General features: G+C 36.0%; 3 protein-coding genes across 3 annotated transcripts; 2 read left to right on the forward strand and 1 right to left on the reverse strand.

The window, feature by feature from the left end:
- The first annotated feature begins 748 nt into the window (after window positions 1-748).
- LOC136408874 (uncharacterized) lies at window positions 749-12,475 on the forward strand. Its single transcript, XM_066390070.1, has 3 exons — window positions 749-925; window positions 11,031-11,266; window positions 11,318-12,475. The coding sequence occupies exons 2-3, from the start codon at window positions 11,041-11,043 to the stop codon at window positions 12,316-12,318; spliced, it is 1,227 nt and encodes a 408-aa protein (XP_066246167.1). The 5' UTR covers window positions 749-925; window positions 11,031-11,040; the 3' UTR covers window positions 12,319-12,475.
- Window positions 12,476-14,099: 1,624 nt separating this feature from the next.
- On the forward strand, window positions 14,100-16,638 carry Zip88E (Zinc/iron regulated transporter-related protein 88E). The gene is made up of 5 exons (XM_066390457.1): window positions 14,100-14,276; window positions 15,310-15,628; window positions 15,682-15,810; window positions 15,866-16,419; window positions 16,479-16,638. The coding sequence occupies exons 1-5, from the start codon at window positions 14,213-14,215 to the stop codon at window positions 16,484-16,486; spliced, it is 1,074 nt and encodes a 357-aa protein (XP_066246554.1). The 5' UTR covers window positions 14,100-14,212; the 3' UTR covers window positions 16,487-16,638.
- Window positions 16,639-17,118: 480 nt separating this feature from the next.
- On the reverse strand, window positions 17,119-23,401 carry LOC136408952 (poly(A) RNA polymerase gld-2 homolog A-like). Its single transcript, XM_066390186.1, has 8 exons — window positions 23,262-23,401; window positions 22,303-22,559; window positions 21,830-21,955; window positions 20,517-20,688; window positions 19,946-20,117; window positions 19,537-19,809; window positions 19,158-19,325; window positions 17,119-18,442 (listed from the first exon to the last, which is right to left on the reverse strand). The coding sequence occupies exons 2-8, from the start codon at window positions 22,548-22,550 to the stop codon at window positions 18,117-18,119; spliced, it is 1,485 nt and encodes a 494-aa protein (XP_066246283.1). The 5' UTR covers window positions 22,551-22,559; window positions 23,262-23,401; the 3' UTR covers window positions 17,119-18,116.
- Between the last annotated feature and the right edge of the window lie 474 nt (window positions 23,402-23,875).

Raw genomic sequence — 23,875 nt, forward strand, 5'->3', positions numbered from 1 at the left:
TCCTCCGTTTTGAGACTCTGAAAGTCGACTTTTTTATATAGAACGCCCCATGTATTTTTAGGCGTGTCAAAGCTCCAATTGAAGACGTTGATTTCCAGCATGGATGTGTCTACTCCTTTAGAGGATACAAATCCTCAAAAAGTACTTTGTTCGGGAGATTTGAAAAAAAGCCAATTTAAATCTCTTCGGTTTTGGAACCCTGAAAATCGACTTTTTCGCATAGGATTCCCTGTATATTTTTAGACAGGTCGAAGCTCCAATTGATGATTTCCAATATAGATATGGTTATATTAATCTACACTCCTTTCGAAAATGCAAAGCTTCAAAGAGTTCTTTACATGGGAAAATTTGTTAAAAAAATCTATTTAAATTTCGCCGACTTTGGGACCCCGAAAGTCGATTTTTCTAAATAGAATTCCCTGTATATTTTTAAGCCACCTGGCAGCTCCAATTTCAAAGGATAATTTCTAGCACATACAATGTGTTTATACCGATCTCTATTCTTTTCAGTTATACTGAGCTTCAGAGTGCTTCGCGTAGGTAAACGGAGAATATCAACATTTTTCAAATCACATAACATAGTCTAGGACACAAAAATTTGTCTAAACCGACATTCCCAAATCTGTAGTAAAAAATTAGAGTGGCGGCGTGTCCTAGCACCTGTAGCTATCCCCGCCCCTCATCTAGCACCGCCCTCCGCATTAATATGCCGTTTCGGGCACATCTAAACCACGTGGCCGATCAAAACGGCGTCCCGACGCCAGACGTCGAGATTAACTGTATCGCGCTCCCCAAACATTCCAGACGCGTCCGCTTTAGTTCAAGGTGGCAGTTGAGCCCTTCGAAGTTTGAAAGTTTCACGGATTTTGGTTTATTAAGTGTTTAGTAGTCAGTGCTAATAATAGTGTCAGAAACTGAGTGATTGGTAAGTTTTTAGTGTGTGTGTATAGGGTATCCCAATGTCTTTCCTAACTCCCAATTTCTTATGCAGATTATCCAGAAATTCCAAATATGTCCTCGCAAGTCTAAAAATTAAGCAATATTTTTTGTATTAAACGTTCTCTATTTTCCACGGTCTTTACTTCTCTACGTCCTCGTTGTTATTTTACCGTCCTTCTCCGTGTTTTTCTTTCATTTCTCTTAATCTCTTTCAATGTAGACATCTGTGTTCCCTTCTTTTTGTCTTTTAAAAGTTAAAAACAAAAGTTCACACAAACTAGTTTTTTCTTTCTTCACTCAGACTTCTCCGTTTCTGAGATTTTACTATAAAATCCTGTACTAACTTCCCCATCCTTTTATACCCCCTCTTATAGATGTCTTCTAAATATTACCAAAAATCGCCTTTAAAGCACTCTCCAAAAACGATAAATTTCGAAAAATTGTTATTAGAAAAACAGCCCTTCTGGGCCAATCATTTTCAGAGTGGATAATCACCAATGTATACCCTGTAGTTTGCTTTTGTAGCTCATCTGATTTTCAAACAGTAGCGTGCGACAGCCTTATTTAAATGCACATAAAATATAGTTTAAATCATCCTTCAAGAATAATAAATTTTGAAAAGTGGTTATTAAAAAAAAGCAGCCCTTCTAAGTCAATAATTTTTAGAATGGATGATCATCAAAGTACGCCCTACAATTGGACAAATTTAAAGCTAATTGATTTTAAAACAGTGACGTGCTAGAGTCTCATTTAAATGCATATGAAATCTTCTTTAAATAACCCTTTAAGAATGATAAATTTTAAAAAATTTCAGAAAACGGCCCTTTTGCCCCAATCAGATTCAAGGTGAATGATTCCTACTATAATGGATACATACGATAAAACTTTCAGCACCAGTGGTGTAATGAATTTGCATTTTGGAAGACAAAAATCTACGAATATAATAAAATAAATGACAATTTAAAAAAAAATTACGTCGCCCCCAAGAGATTCTATACTTCAATAAACTTCGAAGTTAATAATTCTACAAGTGGTGTGTATAAACCGTCAAACTTGTAATTTGAAGGATAGTGAGGGAGTGATGTAGCGGATTCTGTTTTCAGGAGACGAGAAAGAAAACACATTCAGTAAAATAAATAAATAATTTAAATAATTTTAACTATCCACATATATCTTTTAGGTCCATGCATTTTAGTGCAAATAATCCCTAAAGTATCGTAGATATATGGTTAAATTGGTTGCAAGCTGATTGGTGGAAAAATTGAAGGACAATAGATTCTCAATTGACGAAAATTCCACCAAGTGCCCCTTTAGTTGAGTTTCAGTTTGCTTCATATCGCTTTAGAATATTTTGCTTGAAATTTTTCAAAAAAGCTTTGGAATACGCCATTTTGGACAGTAAGGATAAATACGTAGCCCGCCAAATGCATCCACTGAAAATCCTGGAAAATCCTCAAGGAACCCGAGAAATGCAGCTATAAAATCTTCTAGATTGTTTAATACGTTTCTAGAATTTTGGATTCCAGAGCCAAATCTAACATTTTCTAATGCGATCGCAACGTGGTCAAGAAAATCTTTAAAAAACCGTTGAACGCAGCTAAAACACAAATAACCACCAGAACTCTACACTTGAATTATTAGTCCAAAATTCGAAGGGTTTGCATGCATTTCACCCCGTTTGATACAGTCTGATAAATCAATCAACGATACAACTCCGAGGGTTGTAAGCCATCAAAAGGAGACAGACATTTGCCGGAAATGACATCGGTCATCGACGGAAGTGCATAGAAAGAGGGTGCCACCCCCGGATTTGCCCCCGAAGGTCAGAACTGGGGGTGAATTACACACACAACGTCATCAGGTGAATTACACATAATACAAATAATGAATATTAGAAGTATTTTTATTAATGAGCGCAATTTTAATTATTAAAGACGATAATAGCGACCCAGTTGACAACCACAGAAGCCCTTTGGGACAAAGTGTGTCAGTCGTCGTATCCGACACCGAGTTGACAATACGGCTGTTTTGACCATTTACAGTGACCGCTTCATTATCTCTCTGTTTTGTCCTTTCAAAACGGCGAAAGTTTCAAGGTAGACACAGCGGCACAATACGACAAAACTCCGAATTAAGTGGCATTGTATCGAGATCGGAAAACTTTAGAGTTCGATTTCAGGGTTAAAAAACAAAGTATCTTGGTTTTTGTGCTTGAAATCTCCCCTAATTCCGCCCTGCCTCTCCGCTAAGCGGCTTAACATTAACTGGATCCGTGTGGAAATTGCATTTGGCAGAAGTGGATCCATTGTAGCCAGAAGCTCTTTAAAGATGCCTTCCACCTGGTTCTCTTATTGCCGCAACTTTTCACTCTTCCAAATTTAAACGCTTTATTAAAATCAGAAATTAGTTTCGGAGATTTTATACGTTAGTGACAGTGGCGTGCCTGCATCGGCGGTATGATACGGGGGTCATTTAACGAACAATGGGCATGCAGGAGGGATATCTGCATGACATCGAGAACAATGGAAACAAACTGGAAAGCGCGAACTCTTCCAAAGGTGGAAAGTCGAGCTTTGGCGCTTGGGTTTCCATGGAACGGTCAGTCGACAAACGAATGGAAACTCTGTAACTGTATAACCTTCGTTAAACACATACGTGCAGCATTTAATATGCAAATTTCCAGAATTAATCCAGACACAGCATAATCTGGCATATTTTCTCTGTTACAGGAATTTTGTTAGGTAATTATATATTCTCACGTCAAAGAAATGTCTTTGAGGACGGTGCAGACGGCAGATAAGCCGTCTTCGAAACTGATGATAGCTGGGACTTATTAAAATTAACGATGCTTATTATTGAGGATGTCTTTTCATGCTTTTTAGTCACTTTTCCACGAAGGGCTATCAGATGCAATAGGGCTTCTTTTAACTGTGCAGTTGAAGAGTTTAGTTTTATTGCATTATAGAATTTGAGGTGAGACAAGAATTGAGTCTAACTATATCAGACAGGTGAGTGTAGGAGCGGAAAAAGTCAAAAGGAACTTGAAGTTGAAGCAGGGATGTGCACAAATGTAAGCAATTTTTACTGAAAATGACCGCTAATCCTCCGTGAACATATTATTGTAGTATCGTGGAGCTTTCAGGTCCTAGAGTGTCGTCGCAATTCCAATATAAATTGTAGGATTTTTATCGAGTCCTCATGTGCAAATAGGTGATCCCTACTGTGAGTTAAAAGTGTAAGGAAGTGCAAATTTTGCCGAGAATCTTTTTGGCTACTTCTCTTGAGGTTCAAAATCTTTTTTTTCCGTGTTTATAATTTCTCCAAAAACTTAAAATAATACGCATCATTTTCTTTATTTATGGGAATTCAGGTTTGACTATCATTTCTCAATTAATTCCAAAAAAATACAAATTTTGCGGCTTTTAAAAGAACACTTCTGACTAGCCAAGGGTCGTAAATCTGCTTTAAAAACTGCAGAAATTGCATTTAATCCTAGAACTAAATGTGAAGATTCCTATAGACAATGAAAATGAACATATTTAATTTCAATATTTTGAAAAATTTGTGGATCCAACAGGGTAAATGTTCTGATCGTGCAATTTTCCAGCAAAGTAGTCAAAAAAATTCTCTACAAGTTGCAGTGTTTTTCACTTTCTTGTAATGGAAGTAGGGAACCTATAGTCTCGATCCTGGAGGTTCTCGTAATTGAGAAAAATTGTTATTTTCGTTTAAAAATATTTTAAAGTTTTTGAAATCGACAGAAAACAGATTTTGATTGTTCAATTAGCCAGGAACATAATTAAAAGTGTCTTCTATGGGTTGCAGAATTTGCACTTTCCAAAAATTGTTAATGTCAGCACTACAAACTTGCCTAAGAGCTCTATGAATTAAAAAAATGAACATTTTCAATTCCAATATTTTGGAAAATTTGTTGAGTCGATAGGAAAGACGTTCTGATTGTCTAAAATTATCCAGGGAAGTAGTCAAAACAGTTTTCTATAAGATATAGTATTTTGCAATTTCCTTTCATTGAAATTGAGGAACCACGCGCTTGATTCTGTGAGTTTTAAAATTCAAAAAAGGTTTATTTTAAAAAAATTGTAACATTTTTGAAATCGATAGGAAAAAGATTCTAATTGCTAAATTAATCAGAATGTTGGTTAAATATTTTCTACAGGCTGCAGAATTTATACCTTTTAGAAACTGTTAATATGGGTACTCTAGATCTGCTTAACACTTTCAATTCGAAGATTCTGAAAAATAAATATACTTAACAGGAAAAATACTCTAATTGTTCAACCGTTCAGGGAAGTAGTTGAAAATGTTATCCATAAGTAGCAATATTTCCACTTTCCTATAATGGAAATGGGATTCTCTCGATCCTGAGGGATCTCATCATTGAGAAAAATTGATATTAGTTTCATTAAAAAAATTTGTAGGATTCTTAAACGCGACAGAAAAAATATTTTGATATTTCAATTATTATCACCGACCGGCCTAGGAATCTTGTAAAAGAAGAGAATGAACATTTTCATCTCCGATATTTTGGGAAATTGTTTAACGTGGAAGGAAAGCTGTTCTGATTGTTTAATTATCTACGAAAATAGTCAAAAGCGTTCTGTATAAGTTGTTCTATTTCCAGTTTCCTGCAATGGAATTGGGGTATCACAGATTTTATCTAGAGAGTTCTTATAATTGGGAAACGTTAAAATTTTAATATGCAATATGATAAATTAATTGGAAATTATCGATCACTTTCAGAGCAAAATAGATTATTGTTACTTGGGATAGAAAAGGGCGCGTAGTACAGAAGAGCTAGTTTCTGATCCAGATTCCATGAATGCTTAGTAGTCTAAAATAATCTAGAATTTTTGATGGGAAAAATATTTTTATTGGACAGTTATCTTGGATGAAAATTCCTCTATGAGTACATATTTTATCTTTGTTTTTTCCTGACGAACTTCATAAACCGAAACGTGAACTTTTTGCCTTCTACGTTCTTATTTCGAACAATAGAAGATTGTCTGACCGAGCCACTCTTGAATATCGGAAACCAGTATTAGCCCGGAACAAGGAAGAACGGGCATGGCCGAAAACAATCATACTAATTACCATCCCGTCTTAAAATCCCGGCAACAGCAAACTTTCCTCAAAACAAAGAAATATGGAGTGCGACACGGGAAATTAAAGTTGAATAAAAGATAATTTGAAATTCAGATTGCGAGGCGTTTTATGGAAATTGGCAAGAAATTTCGACGACGAAAAGTTTTCCGAAATTGTTTTTAATTCTCCTCCTGGATAATTTCCCATCGAACACATCCTTTCAGGTCCTAAGCCGACACAAGTAATCTGAGTTAAGCGGATTATTCCACATTCCATATTTCAATAAACTCCTTCCTTAATAAGTTACCCGAATCTTCATGGCACAATTATTTGCAATAGGCGCAGCCGAATCGTTTCCATCCATTTAAGTAGAAACTCTTTCAGAAGCGGATTATGTCCCACTTCTGATCCAGACTTGACAATGCCCGCCTGCGGTTCTCCACATAAAAGATTCGCCCAACAAAAGATTATTAAGTTTGACGAGTAAATTTCAGCGCGGTTACGGTATTAGAATATCCTGGAAATCTGGCATCTCTCTCTACGATTTTAATTGTGTCGAATCGCGGATGCGAGCGAACGTTTCCAGGATCGGTTCAGGAATTTCCAGCCGATTTATGAAGTTATTTATTTGGGGGTTGTTGAACTACTCACTGTCTGGAAAACCCCTCCCACAGATCTCCAAAGTCGTCCCAAAGGGCAGTTTTGGTCAGTTTGCCCTGGACAGTCTGGATAGTGGAGGATTCCAAAAATGGTGAAGGCTGCGATATGTTTATTTCAAATTTTTGAGCCTAAAGTCTCGTTTGCAGGTACCAAAATTTCGTTAATTATAGCTGAAGGTGGAACAATCAGGGTCGATCCATGCGCCAATTAAAGATTTAGGCGTCTCAAATCTCAGTTCTGATCTACCTCGCATTAATTCAGACAAGATGGAGGAACAGTTGGAGGCGACATTCTTAACTACTTTTAAAAGCAGTCACCGCCTATGATGAAGTTTTTTAGCTTTGTTGACTTTATGGTTTCACTAGTTATCTTTATCAATTACCAGTGGCATCCTAAGCTTAACAGCTTTTATTTAATAAGCTCAGCCGTACGTGAGGGGAAATAGAAGAACTATGATTCAACAAAAACGACCTTTAATTCTCATAGTTTTAGAAAATTTTAAATTCTATGTGGAAATAAAGTACGCCAATGACTTCAAGCGAGTTTTAAACCTTAGATTTTCTTAAAATATTTTTACCCACATAAAGAAATCACCTCTACCAATGAGTTCAACTTAGTCTTTGTGGTTAATAAACACAGATGTCCAAGAAGGAAAAATGAAGATTTTCAGAGTGTCTTAAAAGTAATGGGACAAAGAGCAACGGTAGATTCTAATATTTTTTATTAATGAGGCTACTGAAGTTGTGTAGAAAAAAATTAGAGCCCTTTTCGACACGGTTTCAAGTGGCGTTTCCTATTAGATACAATAAGACCGGCAGCACTACCTTGTTTGCCACGTCCGATAACCCCCGTATACCAAATTTTAGTTCCATAGGTCAAAAAACTGTGAAGATATGAAATGAAATTAAAAATCAAATTTAAACTTTAACACCCTGTTTCTTTGTTAATATTAACTTTCGAAATATGACAATTACGCTAGATCTTAATATTTTGATGGCAGGAATTTACAGTTGTTCTTTGTCCCATTACTTTTGAGACATTTTAGATACGTATTGTAACAGAAACTGCCACAGTTTGAATATTTTTTTACTAACTTACGAAGCAAGTTAGGTCTATGACTTTATCGTTTTTTTAAGACAACAGTTCCCACTATATTTCTATTGCTTAATTAGCAGTAGCGCAGAAAAGGGGAATAGTAAGTTTTTTCCATAAGAACCCAAGAAATGCAATTTAATTGTTAAAAATCGCTTATTTGGAGCTGTTCTGACGCCACAAAGAATTTTACAAAACGACGATTTATAATCCCCGACGTTTCGGAATTCAGATTTCCATCCTCAAGGTTTCTTAGGCGCGGAATCTCCCAATCCCGCCTATAACTGAGTTTTACCCAAACTAATCAACATTTTCAATTTGCTCATCAATATAAATATTATTCTGTCTATAATATAATAAATCCGCTTACGGAATTAAGGCCTCAAAGATACATTCAGGAACGTAGTTCTCAACCACTTCTGAGGTGGAGCAATTAATTTAAGTCTGTTTGGCCAAGACTTCCTGCGGCTCGTCTTAGGATCCCTTGTCTCGCAGGAACAGCATTCTTTGCAATCTATGATGAATCTTGGGCTTGTCGTCGCAGCTGTAATGAATGATGCGGTTATTCATTCATTATTAAATATTCATTTGTATAATGTTTGGTGGGCACTAGTGTGTGTTAATGTCCCGGACTCTTGAAAAATCACAAAACCCAAAGGTACCCAAACCTGTAATTATTTTTACATACAAATATAAAATAGTCTTAAAGAGGACAGTCAAAGCCATCCGGGTAGATGGCTTTGAGAATTCAGAGGCGTACACAATCTCAATCTGCAATATACTAAATATCAAAAAATTTTACTTTAATATCCTGGATTTTTGAAAAATTACAAAAGTCAAAAGGACCCAAATCTGGTAATTAGTTTGTCCTTGAAGACGATTCTGAATGTCCTATATAATAATTTGGGGTATATATGTATATTATATTATAAATCTAAAACGTAAAAATCAATATTATATCCGTATTTTTAGAGTTGGAAAGAATATAAAAATAGCCCTATTAATTCCTTTCTTTTTTTAACTTAGGACCCCTTAGAAGTTAAGGGGTATTAGGTTACGTGTGTTCAAACTCATTAGTTTTTTTACGATGTTGTGGCTCTTTCCTTTGTTATAAAAATACAACTTGATAGAAAACAACAGTCGCACATGTCGACACAAATCCCTCCATTAGCAGGGTCGATTAGGGTAGAGACATTTCAAACAGTTTATTTTGACTTCTCAATCAGAGCTTGGAAAAACTCTCATTTCTGACCAGAAAAATATGTGATAAAAGGCGCCTCATCGCCACAATCAAAAAGCCGCATAAACGTCGGCAGGCGCTAAAACCACCCCCATTCACCCCACATTTTATGCAAATGTACATTTTCTCCCCTAAATTATTTTAACGCCGATCCAACAGATTTGTAGCGCTCTATTGTGCCCGAAGTGGATTCTCTTGTACGATATCCACACCTATCTCTGGAATATACATATGTATGTTATGTCGTCGTCTTATCTCTTCTTCGTGTTGTTCAGATGTCTGTTTTTTATTTAAGGAAATGGTTTTCTCGAGAGTCTAAGCTGAAGACGGTTTTGACGACATTTTTTGATAGAAAGATTAGGAAAAAGATTTTGATCTATAAGTTTTAGCATGAAATTGTCAAATTCTGGCTGATCCGAGTCTGGATTTCAAACAATAGAACCAGTTCTGTTCATTTTCCTATTTTTGAATGTTCCCGTCTTTGTGCAAAAGTTCTACGTTTATGGAATTCACCTAATTATGTTTAGCTTGGCGTGATTCGCAGTCTCATTTTCCTATTGGTGAATATTTTAATAGCTATAATTCTAAAGAAACATTGTACACTTCTAAAATTTGCCTTATGCAGTAAAAAGCAGCTTTTACTAATTTTGAAAAGAAAATACTATTTTTACTAGAATTTAACACCAAATTTGCCAAATTTTAGTTTATAAGACTTATTGTTTCTTCATTTTGGCACATGTAAAAGAATAACATACGCCTATGCAATATATCTAATTTAGTTTAAAAAATTGACAATTGACACCTGGAAAAAATGTTAATACAAAAATCAGAGACGTACGCAGGGGGAATGAATATTAAAAACAATTATTTATAATTATATTAAAAATAGAATTTGAAAAAAACAATTTTTTCAAATTCTAATATAAAATTTGAAATCAAAATGTACCGCTACTGCATATTGCGTCAGGCCAGAAATGGATACAGCTGTTTTTGATTTCCAGAAAAATTAAAAACACAAAAGTCTTAAAAGCAGAGGTGTACGAAGTGGGGGTACGTCGTAATTTAATGGTAGTAAAGCAGAGGGCCGACAAAATTTCTTCCTCTAGAGAGAAAAACTTTGCTCAAATAAAACTGTAAATGATCAGTGGCGTAATTTTCAATTAAAAGTGATTATTAATTTCTCAAAATTAATTTCTGATAAGGCGTATTTAGTCTTGCTGCGACCCACATCCCTCTTATTTTTTTGTTTAATGATTTAGAATTATCATAAATGTACGCCTCTCGAATTTCAAAATTCTAATGAGAAATAAATTTTGTAAGGAAAATCGTGAATTTTAAAGAAATTTCGAATAAAAATTCTCAATTTTTTGCTTTATGTGATTTAAACTCTATTCTGCGTATTTTTGAGTATTCTGTGAACTATGGCTAATTAAGCAAAAAGAATTTTAATACATTTGACCAAATTTTAGACCAAAAAATGTAAATTCAGGTTAGGAAATTCACCAGAATTTCGAATAAAATTATTATGAATTTTTTTGGTTTATGAGGATCCTCTCTCTCATATTCGTATGTTTAATACTTTGATCGCTGTAAGAAATAGTACGCCTTTCAAATGTGCCTATTACTAAGTGACAAAATTGTAAAGAAAATCCCATTTAAATGAACCCTCAAATCCTGTTTTAAGTCCTCATTTCTCTTCTTATCTAACTATTTTTGCGTAGTTTTACCTACAGCCTTACAAAACTATTCGCTCACAAATCCTGGAACGCAGTTATATCAAACCCCACGTCTACATCCTCAATCTTAAATCCATTAAGCAAAACGATTGTTCCTGCAAGTCGGCGTGTGACTCCCATTCAATTGCAGGAATTAGAGAAATTAGAGGTATGGATATCTCCTCTCATCAAATTAATAAATCATTGCCACGCCCTTATGCAAACGACAAGTTAATGTGAAATATATAACTGCAAATCGAAGTTTTCTCAATCATTTCTAGAACCACGGAAATGTCGACTGCACCTGAGACCCATCTGCTCCCACCCCCAAAGCCTAAACTTTCACCCATGGAGTTGCGCAACACTGATTTGGTATCTAGACTTCTAGCAGCTACCCCTCCCTACCTCTACAACATGTCCCTGCTTCCCAACACCTATTTCTTCTCAGAAATGCTTAGAAGCCTTGTTCAAGCGAAGAATGAGCAGAGAGGCAACATGGCTAATGCATTTGCTGCAGGTAAGACCACAATAATTAAAGCTTAAGTGGATTTACGCAAGATTTTTGCAGGGAGTAATATGTTTTATGGACATCAAATGAGAAGATCCAGGAAGAGGGGATGGAGTGGGGTTGGCAGGGAGAGTTATAGTCATCAAAACAGTCCTGCCACTGAGGAAAAGGTTATGGAGAAAAACGGTGAGAAGAGGGATGACTCATGGATGATTAAGAGTATGAGGAGAATTGAAGATATTCCTGCAGAATTAAGAGCTGCCAGTACTTCTAGTCACCATCCTCAAAAGGGCAACAGTGTTCTAGAAGAGCAACATAGACATACTAAGCCCGAGGAACCAGCAACTTCCTTCTCTCCCCAGCAGCAGCAGCAGGAAAATGCATCAAACTTAGTCTTACCACCACCTCCTCCCATGTGGTATCCTCCCATTTACCCCACTCCCCCTTACGGAATCGACCCTCTCCACTTCTTCATTGACCTCAGAGTGTCTGGACACATCTATGATAGACAAAACAACAATCAAGAAATAAAAGAAACAAATGAAGAAAACAGCACTATGGTGAGCCCTAAAGAGGCCATAGAAGAGAAAAGAGAGGTAAAAAATGAAGAAGTGAGTGAAGAAGGCATTTTTAATCATCAAAAAAGAACCGGTTCAGCCTTCTCTGTCCCCAACCCTAGCGGAGGTAAACTGCGGAGTGGTGGTGGTGGTCAGACCAAATTCGACGTCAAATCAATTCTTGGGAGTAATAAAACCAGCACCAGTTACATTATGAACAACATCACCGGCATCTACAAGAATTTCTCTGAAAGAAGAGAAGAAGTCGCTCCTGAAGAGCACAACCCTCCTATAGACCAATTAGAAACAGACAAACAAAAAAAAGTCAAAGATTTGCGCGCTCTAATTGGTCTAGAGTTAGTTGTAGACTACATGAGTCACAAAAAGGAGGTACCAAGAAGCGAGGACTCCTCCCTAATGTCTGAAGAAGGAGATGTGAGTTCCGAAATGGAGTCTTGTTCCAGTCCTCCATTGGAGGTTGTCGCGATCCACGACGAAGTTTAAATGAAGTTTTTTTGCTGTAAATAATCAATTATTGTAGATGTATAGCGTTGATCGATTTTTTCGACGATTTCTAGGGCCGAGTTATGTGCGCCATGCTTTCTAGTCAATGTTAGTCCCTTGATAAATGTGCATAAAATCAAATTAAATTTGCTCACATCGTATTCTATTGTTTGGTATTTATACCCATCCCAAAAAAATATCTGTGAATTACCAACCAGAAAGCTAATCTTGCTCTCATTTGAGGTGAATGTAAGTAGAATAACAACCGGACTATCTATTGCAAAATATACTTGCAGTGGAACACTTCAAAACAACCTCCACCAAACGCTGGACTGTTTTTTTTTTAATCTACCTCAATGGAACCTTTAATAAACGAGTTTCAATAGAACATTGGAATATTTTATTTTGATGTGCCTCCCTAAAAATCATCCTCCAGTTGGCACTGATTTTAGTTTCGATTGGACTAATTTAGCTCAACATGATCAATTTCAGCAGAATATTGAAACATCATCCATCAAAGCAGTTGGCTAAGATTGTCTCTTTCAGATTTGATTGATTTACCTCAATAGAACATTGGCAGACAGCTTCAATGGAATACTGGATAGAGTGACCGCTTTAAATCTAACATGAATAAATGTCTCTGGTTGATTTTTTTTCTTTCCATTTTTGAAACGCTGAATTCACTGGTATTTTTAGAGATGCGCCAAAACGAAAAGTTTTAGAATGTTTCGCTGGGGTCAGGTGTTCCAAAGTTTGATTGAAGCTGAACTAATCAGAAACTCAGCTAACAGAATGTGGAACAAGTGCAAGTAACTGAAGACTACAAATGGTGCGTTAAAATAAATTTTGTACTTGTGTTTCATCAAGTTAAACATTTGTGTGTCAGTGTTCCATGATAGGAATAACCGGTTTGGATTTATTGAATAGTTCATTTCATGGTCTATTTTAACGTCATATTTCAGACACAACGGTTAAAATCCAACCAAACTGGAGGCCAATCATGTGCATAATTATTTACCTAATTCAAGACACACAAAGATAAGACGCTCCAATTTCAACTTACAAACAATCCTCAACAATTTATCACTAAATGTAATGTAAACATACATTAGAAACAACCTTTCCGACTGGATAAACAGGTCCATCTCATAGTAAAACTAACCTGTGGTTAAATGTTCTATCACATTGCAGACATTAAAATTTATTATTAATATCGCCCTCAAAGGCAGAAGTAATAAAGCAACCACCGAGTGCTTTTGACACATGTTAAGGGTGCAAATTGTGCCCTTTAGGATAAAAATGTCCCTTATTGTTCGGAGGCATTGTGTGGGCAGGGTGATAGTCTTGCAATGAAGGGATGCATTTTATTAAATATAAGCTTTTGTTACAGGCCTGAGCTCATTTTCACGTAGTTTAGAATTGTTCCTAGAGGATGTTAGTATGGCGCAGCCTGCGACAATTCAGGCTTTGCATCCCTTGTAACCGAAGATCTGCGAAATTAACCTTCCCCTTTAAGGATAACGCCAATCAATTTGCAGAGCCCCATTATTTCCATATTATTACGCCACTATGACGTGTTCTTGCTGATGATACAAAGAGGGATAGAAGCAGCACATTGCGGTGAGCATTTCCGTTTACTATTCTTCAATTTCATGCATCACAATAATCACGACCCATTCGAATAAAAGATAAAAGTTATCAAAAACTTTTATTGTTATTGTATGTCGCATTCCATAGATATCACATCTTCAGTACTGTGTGTTGTTGCTACACTTCATAGAGTGCTCATGTTTCATAGAATACTAATTTTCACTATAAATGAAGAAATATAGCTTAAAATTTTGTGTTTGTGTACGTAGTCTAATGTGAGGAATAGTTAATACTTTAACTGATAATGGAAGCGTCACAAGCCAAATTAATCGCCCTGGTATCACTAGGGATTAGCAGTATGCTTGTAGGTAAGTTAAATCCGTTTTTTATCATTTTGCCCAATGATGACAACAGACCATGTAATGGATGCAGGAGTTTTTAAATTCATCATCAATTTCAATTCATTTAATAAATATATAGATATATAGATAAATGTATAGATATCTGCATTGCCCCCCCCCCCTCCCACCTCACACACTTTGTTTCCCTTCCTGATAAAGATTTCTGCAAACAAACCTCTTTTATTTTCTTAAAAAATTTCCATCACCGTTACTGCATTTTCATTAATTTCAAACAAAGTCTCTTTTTTCGTCATTTATATTTCTTCTTGATTCTCATTTCCTCCCTTGGAGAAAATTTCTGTTTTTGTAATTTTTCGTTTCTGTTACTCTCTTTTCAAACCATCTTTTCGCCCTCTTAAAAAATATGTGTATTAATTCTCTGATTAAAAAAAATACCTCGGTGTCTCTTTCTTCTCCTTTTCTTTTCTCTATCTACCTTCCTCGTCTTCTATGTACTTTAATTCTTCTTTCAGTCCTTACTCAATATCTCTCTGGCTTTTTAGACACTTCTCTTTAATTTTTTCCTTTTTAACACATTCTCGTTCACGTCCCTATTTCCTACAAGTAGATTTCCAAAGTTTCTCTTTCATGTGTTAAATTTATCCACATATCTGAACGTTTCTTCAACTTTTCTTATTTCGATTCTTCTCACATCTACCCCATCTCTCACTAATATCTTCCTTAATCTCTCTATAACCCACTACCTCATGACCTTTCTATCCCATCTCTGGTTTCTTATTTTCACTTTTCGTCGACGCCCTCAAAGGTTATCTTTTCAATTTCCGTTCCTTTTGTAATGACTGTATCTCTCCCTGTCTATATAATCGCAATCCTCATGTTTTTATCTAGCCTTTTGCCTTTAGGTTTATATTTCTTTTAATATTCTATCACTCGCAACTTACTTTCTCTAGTTCCCTTTCATCCTCTTCCTATTTTTACTCACTCTTCCTCTTCCTGTCGTACAACTTCTTTTCTTTCTCAACTGACTAACATTTCTCAGGCCTTCTACCTGCTTGTTTTGCACAACAATCCCGAAGACAATGGCCTCTATTACTGAGTTGCCTGCTCTGCTTTGGAGGAGGGGTCCTCCTCTGCACCTCATTAGTACATATTCTCTCCGAGGCCAGAAAAGAGATTCAACAGGAGTACAAGCAATACACGGAACTATTCTTCTGCGCAGGATTTTTCCTGCTATATTTAATGGATGAAATAGTGCATTTTTTCTACGGAGAGGTCGCTGGTCATAGTCATAGCCACTATGGAGACGACGAGACTCATCTTTCTACATCAGAAGGGACGAATAATCACTTCGCAGAAAGGTAATCAGTGGATAGTTATGACGATTCTGATGATGATTGATGGTAAATTGTAGGAGTTTTGATCCAAATTTTACAAGAAGACATTCCACGATTCCCAAGCCAAATTATGGGGCCTGCTCTAGTCAAGCGGAGAAAAACAATTTGCTCTATAGGCAATTACCTTATAACCCCAATTTCTTCAAGTAAAAAAATCCTCAAGGTGGAAAAATCTTTGGTAATAATTAATTGGTATTTTAGAGCAAAATCTGACAGCGCCCTCTTCTGCGATGAACCACCCTCTCAGCTCTGTCACGTGATGCACCAAGAACCATGCCAAGCGACCATTCCAACAACTAACATAGGACTCTTGGTTGCCCTCTCCATTCATAGCCTCCTAGAAGGTCTCGCAGTAGGTCTTGAGAGTCTCACTTCAAAAGTTCTCTTGCTTCTAGGGGCTATAGCCTCCCATAAACTAGTGGTAGGTTTCTGTCTGGGAGTAGAACTAGCCTCAAACCAATACGTTAAATTCTGCAAACACTTCCTCTGCATTCTGGTCTTCGCTGGGTCTTCTGTGGTGGGAATTTTCATTGGAATATTAATCTCTGACATACCTACTGATGTTTTGGGTATTGTGGTTCCCATTCTGCAGGCTTTGGCAGGTGGTACTCTGCTGTACGTGTCTGTCAGTGAGGTATTGCCTCGTGAACGAGCGAGATGGCACCAGCAACACTCTAAAAGGGTGGCAGGGGTGGCGCAGTTTATTTCGGTTGGTTTAGGGTATGTCATGATGGCACTTTTGGGGAAGTACCTTGGTAAGTCCAGATTTGGTGTTTTCTAATTGAAATAATTCTGTTTTTGATTATTATTACAGATCATTGAATTGAGTTTTTCAAGGAAAATTTCAGAATTTGACTGATAATCTAATAAACTGTGAGAAATTATGTTGTGATGGTGAATATAATATACCCGTTGAATATGAATTAATTTAAATTAATAGATAAGTAATGGTCGATTAAATTAATTTTCTGTGTAAATAAGAGTGTTCCATAAGGTATTATCGTCGCAGTTATAAATTGTTTACAATTAATACTCGAATTTTAATAAAACTGTAAACTAAACATTTTGGAAATTTAATTACGGTAAGCAATGCCACCCATTGAATTTTGTATGGGCCAGTAGTCATAGATCTCAGTTCGATCGTTAGAATATGGTAGTTCAGTTGCTCAAAATTAAATTTCAGACAAACTTGTCCAGTCAAAACTTGGAGCCTTAATTGATTGAAAACCAGAGGCGTATTAGTTAAAAATTTGAAGGCGTTTGAGAATTTTTAAACTTACTATAAGCAACAAATCTGGAAAATGTTCTCGATAAAAAACTATGCCACTGCGCTTTACGTGAGACATATTTACTGTGGGACTAACTACTACTGATTTTTAACTCAAAATGACTTTCACCAGTGGCGTAACAGAGGAAAGGGAGGAGGTCGTGTGAATTTAAAAAATAAAACAGCATTTACTGAAACGATGACATTCATTATTGGCATTGACAATGATATAAGGAAACATCATGTGTTTAATAAATTAATTATTGTCCTAAGATAATTATCACTTTACGCATTGCATACGTTCAAAAAAAACTACCATTAACTTTCACCATATCGGGCCAAAAACTGGTGCGAAATTAACCAAATCTGAACACCAGATATTCCTCGAAAATGTAATTCTTAAAATAAACTTTGAATTGTCCAATATGGGTTTAATGGCGCTGAACAAAGTTGTATAACGAAAAAAAAAGACTATTGTAGAGTCTATCAGACCTATTCTAAAGAATTTTATATCCAAACAGTTTTAAAAACTGCTTTTTGGCACGTTTTTTACTTGTATTTAATCGCATAACACTTTTTTACATGATATGTGTCAGTTTTCATGCGCGAGTTAAAGCGTAATTAATACATTTTAATGAGATCAAAAGTTGTATAATAATTTATAAACTTTTACGCATTATTTTCCTACAAGGATATGGAATGTTTGTATGTTAACTTTTGAGGGCAGTCTTTCAATAAATATCGATAAAATAATACTAAACAGGAATACATTTATCACACAAGGACGAAAATCACAGAAAAGACTGTTTACAATGTTGCAAAAATGCAGGTGTTCCTAAAACTAAAGCGGTGTTGAAATGAAATTTTTGGTCATGACGTATGTCTATTAGAATATTTTTTTGTAATTTTGAAATTATGTTGCCCAAAATGAACTGATCCAAGAAGTACTGGTCGAGTTCTAAATACGGCACACATGACCAGCAATTTAACACCTGAATACATATAAATAAATATTTTTTTAATTTTTAATTTTTGTTTTTTTTTTGGAGTTTTTGTTTTATTTTCAAATTAGAAAAGACAAAACAAACTTACCTCAACTGAGAGTTTAAACAAGATGAAATATTAAATTCGCTTTTAGAGAATTCTTAGGATATTTTCTCCTTTATTTTAGATTGTGAATAACCGTCATTGCTCCTGTTTTTGCAGGACTTCTTCGTCCAAATCCTCGATTAAATCTAAAGGTAAAACGTTGCGCAGTTTCAACGAGGTTTTGAGTTCCTCATATGACTTTCGGATGACGATTTTAATGTGGAGGAAGGCAGGCACGTGCCACACGGAACGGGCCGTGTTGGTATGCTCGAAGGGTTCCTCGATGCAGAGGAATTTCCATTGGTTGGGGTCGTTTTTGGGGGAATTCATGCGTTTGCAGTGGTCGATTAACACGGGAGATCCGTTACGCACCGAAATGGCGTAATTTTTGAAGTCGAAGTTGGCGTAGTACCCCAGAAAACCTGTTCGAAATTTGAAGGTTTCAAGCCGAACTATGGGGGATTACAAAGTCTAAGCTAGTATGTTTCTGATTTTTTGAGATTTTAGTCACTTCCAGGCATACTAGAAATTGTTCGAATCCATGAAATAAATCAGCGGCGTAGGATGAAGCTTTTCTCTGCTGGTTATTATAAAGTATTGAATATCCAAAGTTAACCGAATGCATGTAGTTTCACGGTATGGTAAAATCTGGGGCCAGTACACTGCAGATTTGTTGAGAACTTGATCCATCATTTCGTAAAAGTAAGGAAATTTTTGTTTTAAAATCCGGGAATAAAATCAGTGGCATACTTTGCTTGTTGAGGATGTTAAAAATTATTTATATGTGGCGCGTGATAATGTTTTATGGTGTTTTGAGATAGTATGTCTCTGATTTGATGTGAATTTAGATCTCCATCTCAGGGACATGAATATCTTAATATGGAAAAAATCGAAGGCATAACGTCTATTAGTTGATGGCTCATTTTCAATAATTTAGTGTTGACAAAATGGGTACTGAAAAAACCGTTGGATTTAAATGTATGAAAAAGTCAATGGCGTACTTCGCCTCTATAATTTGACATGTTTTGTGACTTTGAAATCTAGTGTCACCACTTCTCTGATTTATAGAGGATATTATTGTTTATTTCAGTGGAAATATTGAAAATTAAGAGAGCGTACTCTTACCATCAACCTTACCTATAAATAATTCACCCAGCGTCTCCGTATTAGACGAACGATAGTTCCTAACTTCACGTATTGACTCGTGCACATCCGTAAACGTAACATGGCTACCGGGAAGTTGGACGTTGAATTTGGCCGGACATAACGAGTGTAGACATGGTAAAATTGCTGGAAAAACCCCACCTAAAACAGGAAGAACTTACATGAATTTTGACAGTCGGCAATGAGTCAGAGCAGAAATCTATCAAAATATTTTACGTACTGTCAAAACAGTAATATTTTGTGACATATGTCAATGGAATTATTTACTGTCGTTTTTAACAAAGTCAGCCGGTGACAGGAAAATGTTTTCCTAAAAATATCTATCAAGTTTTTACCATCTAATCTAACTTACATTGTAAATATTGAATAACCATCAATGTCCAGGAGTAACTGGAAACGGTTAGTTTCTTAGCGTCATTAATTCGATTGACCTGTGCCCACTCTTTGACCATAATTACGAGGGGTCGCACCCGCCAATCGCACTGCGAATAGCAGTACAGCAAATGAGTGTTGTGCAAGCCAACGGTGTTGTTGTAGTTCAGGTCTATTTCGAATCCGGAAACATCATCCATCAGCTTCAGTATGGGGATTCTGGCGAGGATCAGTTCTGCGCGAGTTATTGGTGCTAAAGAGACAAGTGATGGAAAGGTCAAATTATTGACAAATAACTATCAAACGTGATTCCATAAAAAGCATTAATCTAAGGTCGGGATGGACCGCCATTTCAAATACTTCCATACATTATGTTACAAGGCACTTACCGCGATTCTTTAAATACATTTTCAGTAATTCCAGCTGATACAGCGATTCTTGTCTGGGGTCGTCGGAGAACGACCTACGCATGAGGAGGCACATGTCAATGTCGCTTGTGTTTGCCCCAAATCCCGTCATAGTGGAGCCAACAATGTACAAACCAAATTGGCAGTTAAGTACCTGCAAAATTGAAAATCGAAAAAAATTCATAACGCTGTCACAAAAATGAAAATTACTCAATATGACTGCTGAGGGTAATGTCACTGTTAGTGTCAATTTCACGTGTATCTTCGATGTTGATTACGTCAGCCTTTTTGGGTAAGAGGTTTAACGCCAAATATAATATAACTTAGACATTGGCAACAATTAATCTTTTATGCGAAAAACAATAAAAACATATTTTGCAAAAGTATAAAAACCTCACTGCTAATGCTGTCAAAAAGGGTAATTCAAAATGGCAATTGAAAGAAATATTATTATCAGTGACAAACACATGAATAACTTTGATAATAACAGCGGCATTGTTTCTAAACAAAGACAAGTTGCGTTGAGTGACAAAACTGAGACAACTTAACTTACCGTAAAACTTAAAAATAACTCTTTCCACCGCTCTATTTTATTGATGTATGTTTGTGGCTTTTGAGCTTTACTCTTGTACACATCGTAAACCGCTTGACTCAATCGATCATAAGGCCCTCCGGTGAGTAGACGCGAGGGTTTGGGATCGATTTCCAGTATTCTCTCCAAAAATCTACCAAACGCAAGTTGAAGTCATCTTTAATTGACATTATGACGACATAGAACGGTCATGCGATTAGCGGGACATTGAACAACCTCTCTAGACACAACTTTCTAGACATTAATTCCGGCAATAGAAAAATTGAGCTCCCGATGAAACTGCTGCAGCACCGAAACAAGCCGGAGAATGCGAGCACCAAATCATAATCTCAAGAGGCATTTTATGTCAAATTCTTTCCAATTGTTCATGACTTCGAATTATGACTTTCGCGATTTGTTAATTAATGCTTTATACGTTAAAATTTTCTTGTACTACTCTATAAGTTGCCATGGCATGCGATAGACGAACATATAGCCACAAGAAGAAGAGGATGGTGGCCGGCCCATAGAATAGCCACTGTCAGCTCTGCCGACATCTACATTTGATGCGCATTGCCGAGGATCCTCAATATAGAGCATGCCTTAAAGATGGTAAGACGTCGAGAACCGTGCAGGCGGTTTGCCAGCTTCCACGCGTGCGCAAATTCTATTCTTGGGACAACCAAACCTGCCACTCAGTAAGATCAAGGAGCTACACACCAATAAACTTGTCGGCTTCATCAAGCCAATAGGACTGCTGTAATTCTTCTTAGGCAGGACGTCAATCTTGTCAATTTGACAATATTGCAACATTTTTCACTCTTGTGATGTCGTCGATTGGAATAATTAAGAACCTAATAAAGGAAAACATGAGCGCAAATCAAATAATACTACGTAGGCGCGCTCTATCCTGTATCAATTATCGATATGTTATAGACACTCAAATTTTCCATAAATTACAAATAAGCTTGTTGATTAAACACATTGACAAACAGCGCAAAGATGCATTAAAGTTATTCCAATTTTAATTACTTAAGTGTTATTAAACAGCTTAAATCACATAACCAAAACGCAAACAAGGATTGCAGGAAATTGACTTGAAAGTAGGCACACTGATTGAATTCTTAATTTGACACGAGCAATTTTCCTCATTAATTTTCCTGCTCCAAAGAAACAAAAGGGATAAAACAGAGGAAAACAAACAACACAAACAAAAACGTTAGTAAACCCCTAAATAGACGAAGTTCAGGCAGTCTCACACAGTCAATGATCCCAAACTTGTCTTAAAATTTTACCTATGTCTCAGACCATATACCCTACGGGCTATTTTGGAATAGAAATTCCGGTTGCACACATAATTTCTACGATAAGGCCTATTGGAAGGGTGATGGTAAGTCGATTGGTCATGCTGATCACAATAACTATAATAAAAGACAAAATGCAGGAGAATTAATTGGCTAAAAATGGCAGAAATTAATTTATAAACGTAAAAGCTTTTTGAACTGTGAAGAATTCTGTGAAAATTCAATTTGGGGCTAAATTTTAATAGTAAAGTTAAAACGTTATGGGGCAAATTATTAAAGTCCTGATATCTGGGACATCTCCATGAAGATGATGCGACGGGCACACTACAATGCTGAATTTAGAATTTAACAGGAATTTTATGTCTCAAATAAGTGTGGAAGAAATTCAATAATTTTACATAACATTCTAAGTTTTAACTGAAAATTACCAATTTGCGGGATAAAAAGTCATAAAATACACTTACGCTGATATCCTAAAGCCTCTCTGAATTTTATTTCCATGTGGAGAGATTTCCTCACTTTCTTCGGACGTTGAATTACCGTCTTGTTGGGTATTTATTTGTGCAAACACGAACCCTTGAGTGCTGAATGGACCAGCGTTATTGTTACCATCTGTTGTGCTCCTGTCTTGTTGGGCTGAACACATGATTATGGGCCGATATAGGTTCATGCCATTAGATCTATGAAACTCGTTGGTGTCTTTTCGGTCCATATTTAATTTCTGAGGAGAAATTAATATAAATTGAATGAATAGATTGTACTAAGAATTGATTTTTAAAAAAGTTTGAGGAAAAAGGACTAGAAAGGAACTTATTGAGCTTATTTCCTGTTATTTTGTGTGCTGATATAGACATACTTATGTCATGTGTTTTCTTTTGAGGAGCAAATTAAGATAGTTTTGAAGAAGTAGGATGATTGAACACCTAAATTTACACCTTTTCTCTTACTGCTTTTTTTGATCTCACCATGGAGTGACTTGACACGAGATTATCAAGCTCTGTTATACGCGGATCCGTTCATCTTGACCTAATTGCCTCACATGTCCTAAAAAAATTGTACTGGCAAAACAATTCAAGCCGGAGATTACTTTGAGAGTGCAATAAAATCTTCTACAGTACTGACCAATTTGTATTAAATTTTTTTTATGTATGCCACCGTAATGTAATATACAACAAAAGTTTGGACCAATAAAATCTCTGAAATAGGTATAATTCTAAACAGATGAATAGAAAAGTTGGCTTTCGATAAGGACCTCACTTATTTCGTTTTGCAGGGCGATAATTATTGAGGCTTTGTTGTCTACTCAATACTAACTATAAGGCAACTTACCGGCAATTACCTAGCCCTTCTAAAGAGCCTTTTAGGCTTGCCAAAGGGTTTAGAAAGAAAGTAAATTAAACAATTAAATATGAGAGAAACTCACCAGACGAGTTCCACTGTTTTATAACAAAATTCACCAAAACGAATATTACAAAATACAAACTACAACTGAAGAAAAAACTATAATTATTAAAATGATTGAAAAACCGGCATATTGAATTTTTTTTAACACCATAACCTAACTATTTCAGCGACTGCGCTGCTACCACACATGAAAAGAGCTATTTAACAATTCTACTCGAAGATTAGGGGTGCCTCGTCTAAAAAATTAACAAACTCTATTGTTTATTAATGGCAATTGAAAATTTATACAAAACAAGGAGTTTTAATTCTAAATCGAACATTTTTAAGTTGGAAAAAAAATGGAATGCCAGTTAAATTTTTATTTTCTAAACGAAATTTGATACACCACAAATATGAAGAAGTTCTTGACATTATGGCGAAGGAAAGATCCTTTGATAACTAGGAAAAAGATAAATTAAATACCAGGGTTAACACTTGTAAGTAAAACGTGTACCAAAAGATTAGGGGGATCTGAAACAAATGTGAGTGTATAGCTGGGTACATTAAATTGCGTTGGAAAAACTAAATTCAGTCAGCCTGTAAAAATTCCTCTGCTACTAGTTGCCTGAATATAAAACACCTCGTTGATGATCC

The sequence above is a fragment of the Euwallacea similis genome, chromosome 5 (assembly GCF_039881205.1).
Source record: "Euwallacea similis isolate ESF13 chromosome 5, ESF131.1, whole genome shotgun sequence".
Classification (NCBI taxonomy): domain Eukaryota; kingdom Metazoa; phylum Arthropoda; class Insecta; order Coleoptera; family Curculionidae; genus Euwallacea; species Euwallacea similis.